Raw genomic sequence first — 9,892 nt, 5'->3', positions numbered from 1 at the left:
CATGCCACATGGGTTTAAAAACTTGCGGGAGCTCCAGGGTAACTCCCTCTGTCTGCTTTTCTGTACATATGGTCTCAAATAAATGCAGACATAAGACACAAATAAATGCAGACATAAGACAACCAATTACGTTGCTGTAATTGGTTGGAATTACCACGTTGAATTTCCCATGTGAGAAATTACATAACTCCTTTCAAAGAGGCGTGCCCTCTCCCAAACTATGCTTATAAAGGATAGACGACTTTGTGAACTTTCACTTCGTCACTCTTCATGTTATTTTTTTCTGAGGGAAAGGGGCTTCAGACAGTTTTCAATGAAACTACAGTTGGCAAACAAAATCCTTTGGCTGCACTGGGTGGGCCATCTTCTTTGTTCAAACTACGAGAAGTGCACATGGACCTATAAAGGAAGTGCACCTGTGTCCGACTTGACGTGGTGGGAACCTGACGTGTTTCTGACTAATTCCGGCGGATCTTCTCAAGTCTTGTGCATGCATGCGCTCAAATGCAGGCAGTCAAAAAATGCAGCCAGTGACTCTGACCACCTGACTCTGATCACATGACTCTGACCACCTGACTCTGATCATCTGAATCTGATCACCTGACTCTGACCACCTGACTCTGATCACCTGACTCTGATCACATGACTCTGACCAACTGACTCTGACCACCTGACTCTGACCACCTGACTCTGATCACCTGACTGCACCTGAGGGCTCGTAGGGACCAAACTGGCCGGCTGCCGACCAGATTGAACCAGTTCACTGTGTGTAGCTCCAACTGCCATATAGAACTGTTCTATGCCTCAAATGTCGCCCAATTGTATGATAGAAAAACTAGCAGGGGTGAAGTCTGTAGTAAGGTCAAAGAATGGTACGTAGAAATGTTGTCAGTTGAATGTGACTAGCTATGTTTGTTTGTGATGTCCCCCACCCCCCTCCACATCTAACATTAGGTTAGATGTCACACAGGGTTTGATGTCACACATGGTTAGATGTAACACAGGGTTAGGTGTGGGGGGAGGGGATCTTGAAAGATTCTCAAAGGGATATCAGTTTGGACTTCATGATGTAAAACCACCAATAGATCGGTCTTGTCTAAACTCTGGAATGATTTCAACAGAACAAAATCATTCATATTTCATAAAGTGGTTTGGAGCGTCGTGAATGTGTGAATGTGATTAAATAGGATATCATCCGCCGGTGATGAAAACGTTCCGATGTATCTAACTTCCTGTGAGGGTTCAACGTAGGAAGAGAAGGAGCACCATGTTTTTGTACTGAATGAGAATGATTATTAACCTAACTTAGATGTTGCTTCCCGTTAGCTGGGATGTTAAAAACATCTGGAACCTCTGGAATGTACTTCTAGTGACCGGCCGTTGCTGGTTGTCTGAAATCCTACGGGCTACACCTTTTCTCATCAGCCTCTCCTGACTTGTTTGTCTTATCTTAGTATTACTTCACAGCCAAAGAATACTTTTTTTCAACGGGAACAGTCCCGTGTGCATGTGTGTGAACACATCTATTCCACCGGTGAACGGATCAATTCCAGGCCAACATTACTGTTTTTATTGACGGGTACCACCGGTTCTCTATCTACACTGTATATCTGCTGTCTGCTTCGGTTTCTGCCGCATAAACAATGTACCATCTCTTTATGGTCGAGGCTAGAGTCAGAGAAAATAATGTTGTCTTTCTTGATTACCTGTGCTGATATTTTCTCCCACAGAGGCCGACTGTTTCCATCCACCGGCAACCCCGTGAGGGAAAGCAGTTTGTCAGTGTGAATATTGCTTTAAAATACGCCATACATTGATATGTCACTCGTGGTTTACGCACGCTGGAGAACAGAGTGGTCTTGTGGTTCAGGTGTTCAGGCTGAAGGGTTCTGGGTTCAATTGCCAATGTTCTCTGACTACCTGTAGGTGTCTTTGAGCAAGATGTCCCCTAACCCCTACTTCTCAATTATATTTATCTAAATTCTGCTTTTGAGTACTACTCTGGAAACTAATCCAAATTTAATTTGTTTGGACTCTGCCCCTGTGGAGACCACAGTTAATGAGGGGAAAAGGAGAATTTATTTTGGTGTAATATGTGGGATGACAAACCATGTGTTATAATTTACATTTAAGATGAAACGTTTGTTCATGAGAATGGCTAGCCTGTGCCTTTTGAGAGACAATGTTTAGTTTGTAATGTTTCAGGCTTAGTGAGCTAAGTCATGTTCTGTGAGGGCTTGTGTTATCTAATAAAGGAATACAGAATACACAAGGTTTCATGTGTTAAACGTTTCAGTACAGCATTCATGTGATTTGTAGCAGAGGCCATACAGAAACGGATAATAGCTCAGGGTAGCCCTACTTTTTTAGGCCATTTTTAAGTCTGAAAATATAGGGTTGAAATCAGAATGCACCATGGGATTTATTTTATGCCGATAACCTAGGCTAATGAACAGTAGAAACGCTGTGGCAGTTTAAAACACAACAAAGTCTTCCCACGATTGCCAAATAATTAATTTTTTGTACAAAACAATGAACGAAAGAACATTGCATGCATTTGCCATTCTGTTTGTATTTATAGGCCCTTATGAGACCCTTCAAACTTTTTGGAATTCCTTTTTAAGAATTTAAATTCTTAAATTCTTATATTATTTACCAAAGAATATGCCATCAAATAGCTGTAGGCCTACATCATATAACTCAGGATTCTCCTGAGACCCCATATGCAAATCAGGCGACCAGGTATGGCCGCGGCCAAGAGGTTGGGTAACACTATTTATTCCCACAGAGTAGGAATAAATACAGAATAATTACAGGTTCACAAAGTAAAACTACCACCAGGGATTTGTATCACCATATTTCGATTATATATTTCACAATTTAATTGTTTTCAATGTGTGGGTTGTGTTAATTTGTGTTACTTAGGTCCACTAGCACTAGTTACGGCCAGTGCTGCCAGATTGGGCGGGAAATCTGGCCCAATCTGGCAACTCTGGTTACGGCGCGGAGATGAATTCCCGGGGAGCATCTGCGTCACCAAACTAGGCGTTCCCTTGTCGACGTCATCTGAAATGAGGCGTGGTTTGTGCACTCCGGTAAATAGGGGGGACAAGATGGCAGCACCCATGAGCATCGTGGAAGAGATCAGGACTCGGGTGATTTTGCAAGAATTTGGCATAAAAAATGTAAGGCACTTCATGTTTGGTTCTCCTACTCCTACCGAGGGGTTGGTGGGTCGATCCCGGCTTCTGTGAGGCCTTCTGTCCGCTAGTTTAGACTGTTTATCCCTCTGGGAACCCATGCACATTGGCAAATAAACGTGCTGGGAGTGATGTTAACGTGCGTAAAGTCTCTGGTCTGACGTTTCTCTATCAACTCAAGCTTTCTGTGTGTCATTGGGCTTTGTGGACTGTACTAGATGGTGTTATTCCATAAAACGTGTTGCATCAGAGTGTTGAGCGATGAGTACTCGGCCTATTGGAAGGAGATGATCAGTGGCAGACATAACCATTAACCAGTAACTAACCATCACTAGAGATGACAGGAACGGGACCACCACTCATTGGTCTAATCAGGTCACTCCTCCCCTTACTAAGGGACAGAACATTATTAGCAAGCCACACTATTATTGTCATATTTGTGACTGTTATTCTTCCTCTGCATTTTGCGTTATCATCTGCTACGGTTTTTCAGGTTTAAAAACCAAGCCGCTACCAAAAGGTTGGGTATCACTTATGAGAATGAAGTGAGCGTCTACTTATAGAGACCAATCATGACATTTAATTATTTTGTTTACTATTAGTTAGTTAGTTAGTTATTGTGCTCAGGATACCCAAGGATAGGATACCCAAAACAACCAGCGCAGGCTTTCCGTGGTTATTTTGATTCTCTATATTTGCGTGTTAAACTTGTGTGCTCTCAAATTTACTATTCTCTTTAATTCGTCACAAAACACAGTATATCAAAACGCATGACGGGGACGGCGCTATCAGTTACCTTCCAATCATTACTTAATTTCCTAGTAGGTTACCATTATTCAAATCAAACCAATCCCAGACCCTCTGAAGGTTGAACAATTGGCCAGGTGTGATACCGGGGCCCCCGGTGGGCACCCAGACTTGTTGGTCTGCGGGGGATCTATCGTTGGGCTGTGAGACAAGGGAAGGGCCTTTTTGATGCTAATACCAACCCCTACGCTCTGTTAATCTATTTTTTTAAGCACAACAGGGGACTAGAGACAGAGGTCTGGCAGGGAGGAGGATGAGAACAGGGTGAAGGTGAATCCACATCAATGCTTTGATCAACTCTTTGAGAGTAGTTTGGGGGATGGAGACTGATGTTTGGCTGGGAGATCAATCAACGTATTTACTGTCTGAGCCACTAAAAGTGGGGATCAGAGACAGAAATGGATCTGGCAGCCAAAGGTGTGAGGGCAGGGTGAATGTGTCATCATATTGACTATGATCAGTCAACAGTACGGGTCAGAGACAGTCCTCTGGCAGGGAGGGGGATGAAAACAGAATAAGGGGAAACCATGTCGTACTGTTAAGCGCCTAATACATCCCTCAATAAAGTACATTTGGACAGCCATTTCAAAGGTGAACAACAGAGTTCTCAAAGTTGGTACGCGTATAAACACTGCGTGAGAGATCTCTAAAAGTAAACTACTGCTTCAAAGTGGCCAAGGGATTTGAAACTTGCTATGCTTTGGCTTATTAGCCTTGCTGGCCTTATTGTGTTTGATTGCTCAAGGAATATTGCGCACGCAACAAGTTTAGTTCATGCAACCACACACATTTTCTTCGGAATGCCGTTGTGGCGACATGTCTAGTTTGTATTTTATTTTTGTATTTTTCATTTTCAGGTTCACACGACGGACTACCCAGGAAACTACCCGGGTTACGATGACTCGTGGAACATGGCTGACTTTAAAAAGGTAAGCGGGTGAATTACTTTTAAATGTTGTTCAATTCATAGGGATTTGGTTGGATATTAAAGTACCGTACAACCCCGTTATTGTAGAACTTCAGAATCGACATCGTGGACATGGACGAGAACACCATGGAGTTCGACATGGTCGGGATAGACGCTTCCATCGCCAACGCCTTTAGACGGATACTACTGGCGGAGGTGTGACTGCATATTTATACCTTAATACTAAATACTTGTAGTTTATCATCAAACAAAAGAAAAAATATATTGTGTAAATCAACCACAACCTTTATATTTACACATTGTCTAGGCTCTTTCTGTCTTCTGACCGGTTCTGTCCTGACCCTCCCAGGTGCCGACCATGGCGGTAGAGAAGGTGTTCATCTACAACAACACGTCCATCGTACAGGATGAGATCCTTGCCCACCGGCTGGGCCTCGTACCCATCAAGGCAGACCCGCGTCTCTTTGAGTACCGCGATGCCGGTAAGACCATTTGATTAACTATTCTCATTGTGTTTCTGGATCTCCTGCGACCTCTTGTTGTGTTGTGTTGCGGTATCTTCTGGAACCTCTGGTTGTGTTTATGTTGCCAGGCAACGAGGGAGAGGATGACGAGGAGGGCTCAGAGATAGACACCATCAAACTGCAGCTGAAGGTGAAGTGCAGCCGGAACCCCCGCGCCACTAAGGACTCGGCGGACCCCCGAGAGCTCTACCTCAACCACATGGGTCAGTACCTCAAAAACTTAATGTATTAAGTTTTGGGGGGCAATGAATACTACTTGATTGAATTCATTTAAAGACGACATAGTAACAGGCTGGTCTCTCTCAGTGTATTCCAAGGACATGAAGTGGGTTCCGATCGGGAACCAGGCAGACGTGTTCGCAGACATCAACATCGGCCCGGTGCATGGAGACATCCTATTGGCCCAGCTGCGCCCAGGCCAGGAGCTGGACATCGTCATGCACTGCGTCAAGGGCATCGGTGAGCAGGCGCTAACGTTAGCCGCGGTAGCTAAGAGAGAGGCAGCTGTGGCAGCTAGGGCGCTAGGTCAGATGGCCGCGGATGAATGGTCTAGTGGTGTCGGACTACCAGCCGAAAGGGACCGGGTTCGATCCCCGAGGTCTACAGCCCTGTCTGTAGGCATCCTAGAGCTAAGATGCTCAGAGCATGGTAAATGGACTGCATTTATACAGCGCTTTTCTAACCAGTTTAGCCTATCTAAGTGCTTTACAATATTGCGTAACACATCACCCATTCATGCACACATTCACACACAGCCAACTCGTCAGGAGCAGTTAGGGTCAGGTGTCTTGCTCAGGGACACCTCGATACTCGGGTAATGGGGGGCCGGGGGATCAAACTAGCAACCTTCCGGTTACCAGCCAACCTGCTCTACCTCCTAAACCACATGCCGCCCAGAATAACAACAGCATTACCTACGTGCGCCTTAATGACATACATCTGAATTCATTGTAGATCACTTTGGATCAAAGTTGACTAAATCAATGATTCTGGGGGATAACGGGGGGAGCCAATGAGCCTTGAAGCACTTGGGAAGCACTGTGTTGAATGACAAAACAACCAGGTGGATAGGGGGGTCTCACCTGACCATCTCCGCCCCCCCAGGTCAGGACCACGCCAAGTTCTCCCCGGTGGCCACGGCCAGCTACCGGCTGCTGCCCGAGATCTCGCTGCTGGAGACGGTGGAGGGCGAGAAGGCCGAGCGCCTCCGAGGCTGCTTCTCCCGCGGGGTCATGGAGCTGGAGGACCGTGACGGTAGGCCCCCCCCCCCCCCCCCCCCCGGGACTCCAACTCCCATGATGCACTCTGATTCTGTTTCAGTTAGTATAAAGGGCGGCTCCTCCATGACGCCCAACAGCCTCACTTTGATTCTGTATAAAATATTATGATTATTATTTATTATATTTATTTATATTTATTTGATTTGATTTTATTACAGTTTCATATTTTTTCTTGTATTGCTGGCCGATATTTCTTTGTTTTGAGAATACACAGCTACCTTGGACCTTAGACTGACATATCTTTTAATTTCAAGTATTTCGTTGCTAGGAATAAAATCGTTTAGTGACTGAATCCAGTGTGTATGTCTGACTAAACTAAAGAGGCGTGGTTTGGTGTTCAGGGAGGAAGTTTGCCAAGGTGGTGAACAGCCGTCTGGACACGTGTAGCAGAGAGGTCCTCCGCCACGAAGACCTCAAGAACCTGGTGAAGCTGGCCCGGGTCCGAGACCACTTCATCTGTAAGTTACCATCCCCGAGTCTTAGACATCCGATCTGACACCAAATACATCTCGGCTTGACGGCTTCGCTTCAACTGTGCTCATCGCGGTTGTATGGTTCTTAATTTATTTAATTTTCAGATACAGTTTATCTGTTTGTCGAAATAGACAACAGTAGTATATATGATAACACCCAATCTGGGTTTCCGGTCTAGAACCAGAAGTGGTGTGTGTGTGCGTAGAGTGTGTTAAAAGAACCGGGTCTATCCCGAGGGAGTTAATCCTAAGAGTTGTATATTGTTTCAGAAACGTGGTGCAGAACACCTGTGCCTACTACGCGGCTGTAGGGGGCAAAATATATGTATATTAAAGTATGTAGCCCGTTTAAAATAAATAAATTATATAATGTTGAATACTATTTTGATTGTAGGCATTATGCATTAACGTTAAAGGCTTTCTCTCACATGTATTTCAACCATTTATGATTAAAGTGTTTTCAGCTACCATGCTATTTTGAAGAAACCACCTAAAACAACCCCCGTTTCAGATAGCATACTGCAACAGTAAATCAGCTTACGCTGTCAATAGCCAATAGACATTAGACACACTGAGCCATCCCCCATTATGTAAACGCTACTCTTGTTAAATATTTTTACCATCTAAATAGTATGGGCCGATATATTTAATCGCATAATAAAAATACAGATAATAATTGCTGTTTCTCGTATATACCATTCCGTGTCCACAAGATAATTTGACACACTTTTATAAAAGGCATATCCACAGTGTTTCAATACATATAACGATACCATTATAAAAGTGTCTCAAGACAATAGCATAGCTTCATAGAATTGGCAACTTTTTAAGAATTCTAATATAAATTAGCCTAGGCGGTTTCTCCGAAATAGCATGGTAGCCTAAAACACATTAATCATAAATGGTGAAATACATGTGAGAAAAAGCCTTTAACGTTAATGCATAATGCCTAAAATCGAAATAGCATTCGTCATAAACGGGCTACATACTTTAATATACACATAGTTTGCCCCCTACGGCCGAGTAGTGGGCACAGGTGTGACCCCATTCCAGAAACAATATACAACTCTTAGGATGAACTCCCTCAGGATAGACCCTCTGGACAGCTCGACCATAAACATGGGTGGGGAGCCTCTGCTCCGAATTCTCGGAGCAGAGGCTCCGAGGAAGAAAACAAAAATATTTTCTTCAAGTATAATTATTTACAATTTCAAACACAAATTATATTAACTAAAAAAATCATGGACAATATGGACATCTTCTCATTTTCCTGCCGTCTCATCAGAGGAATGTTGCAAATGACATGTATGAAACACACCACTCATTCAAGGACAACACACACAGGGAGCCGTTCCATTAAGACACAAGACACGACAACTTCCGCCCGCTATCAAACAATAGTGGGTTAAATGCGTTTTTTTTTAACACACTCTACGCAAACACAATACACACTAACCACACACACCACTTCCGGTTCTAGCCCGGGAACGGAAGTCCTCTCAAATCCTCCGGATTGGGTGTTATTAGGTACTACTGACAACTATTGCTTTGTTTGGTCTTGTTTCCATTCTCGCGTCTCCTTTCTTCTCCCTAGTCACCGTGGAGTCATCTGGAGTGCTGCCTCCGGATGTTCTGGTCACAGAGGCCATCAAAGTCCTCATGACTAAGTGCTCCAGGTTCCTCAATGAGCTCAACACTTCGAACATGGAATGAAGAGGAACCACTCCCGAGTCCCGCCCACAAACGGAATGAACGACCAATGAGGTGGTCACAATGTGCTTGCGGCCCGTCTCATTGGTCGGTCTTCCAGGAGACAATGCTGTGCTTTAGGAAGTGTAGTTTAGGATCTCTCTACTAACCTGCGAGTTCGGCTTGGTTTGTGGACGTACCGATATATAAAATGTAAATATGCGCTTTGTTTTTGTATTTCTCTGAGAGATCTCCTCAGCTTCGACAGAAGTTTAAGTTGGCTGACTGCATTCTAGGTGATATGTTGATTCATGGATGCTGAATAAAGAGGCTGGCGTTATGGTGGTTCAAGATTGAGTTTGATCCTCGTTTTGTGCTGAGTTATGGTCTCGTCGCGGTTGCCATGATGATATTACTGGGTGGTTGGGTTTGGCGAACAATGGCAGTACATGGCCTGAGTCCAACGCCTAAGCACAATGTGCAATGGTAAGATAGCAAGCTAATAAGAACATTTATACTGGCAGTACAATTCGAATGTGTTATCCAAGGTGCAATGTCTAGAATGTAGTGGCCTCTAGCGCAACAGCAGAAATGGAATATAATATTCATAAATGTTTTAATTTGTGTATATTTCCATGAAAACAATAATTGTTTTGTTACCTTGGCGTGAGCCCTTTATATCTACTTGGGGAGCTGTTCCTCTTCCACACAGCCCCCTTATATTTCTAAAATGGCCCAGAGAACATAACTTTTTAATTAATAACTAATTTCTGAATTAAATACAATTTATAAATTACCTCATCACATTTAGTTATTTGCAATCTGAGATCTGCCACTAGATGTGACTAAATCCTACACACTACAGTGAAGAAAGTCTTTATCTACAATGCAACAATATCATTCTGAGCTAGTATGTATCTATTCCGTATAGAAGTGTTTTATATTTCATTATATATTCAATCTTTCAGCGATCTGAATATAATCCAGAACT

At 43.6% G+C, this 9,892-nt stretch overlaps 1 protein-coding gene across 1 annotated transcript; it reads left to right on the top strand.

The window, feature by feature from the left end:
- Positions 1-3,067: 3,067 nt before the first annotated feature.
- polr1c (RNA polymerase I and III subunit C) lies at positions 3,068-9,523 on the top strand. Its single transcript, XM_056610101.1, has 9 exons — positions 3,068-3,185; positions 4,865-4,936; positions 5,023-5,130; positions 5,285-5,417; positions 5,528-5,662; positions 5,766-5,918; positions 6,564-6,713; positions 7,081-7,197; positions 8,807-9,523. Exons 1-9 carry the CDS (start codon positions 3,072-3,074, stop codon positions 8,923-8,925), a joined length of 1,101 nt encoding a protein of 366 aa, XP_056466076.1. The 5' UTR covers positions 3,068-3,071; the 3' UTR covers positions 8,926-9,523.
- Positions 9,524-9,892: the final 369 nt, after the last annotated feature.

The sequence above is a fragment of the Gadus chalcogrammus genome, chromosome 15 (genome assembly GCF_026213295.1).
Source record: "Gadus chalcogrammus isolate NIFS_2021 chromosome 15, NIFS_Gcha_1.0, whole genome shotgun sequence".
Classification (NCBI taxonomy): domain Eukaryota; kingdom Metazoa; phylum Chordata; class Actinopteri; order Gadiformes; family Gadidae; genus Gadus; species Gadus chalcogrammus.
Note: the sequence above shows the minus strand (reverse complement) of the source record. Positions and strands in the feature narration are given on the sequence as shown.

Coding starts and splice junctions, on each gene's coding strand:
- polr1c (XM_056610101.1), top strand. CDS start 3,072: ATGAGGCGTGGTTTGTGCACTCCGGTAAATAGGGGGGACAAGATGGCA. Junction 4,937..5,022: donor ACATGGCTGACTTTAAAAAG/GTAAGCGGGTGA, acceptor CCGTTATTGTAG/AACTTCAGAATCGACATCGT. Junction 7,198..8,806: donor GGTCCGAGACCACTTCATCT/GTAAGTTACCAT, acceptor TCTTCTCCCTAG/TCACCGTGGAGTCATCTGGA.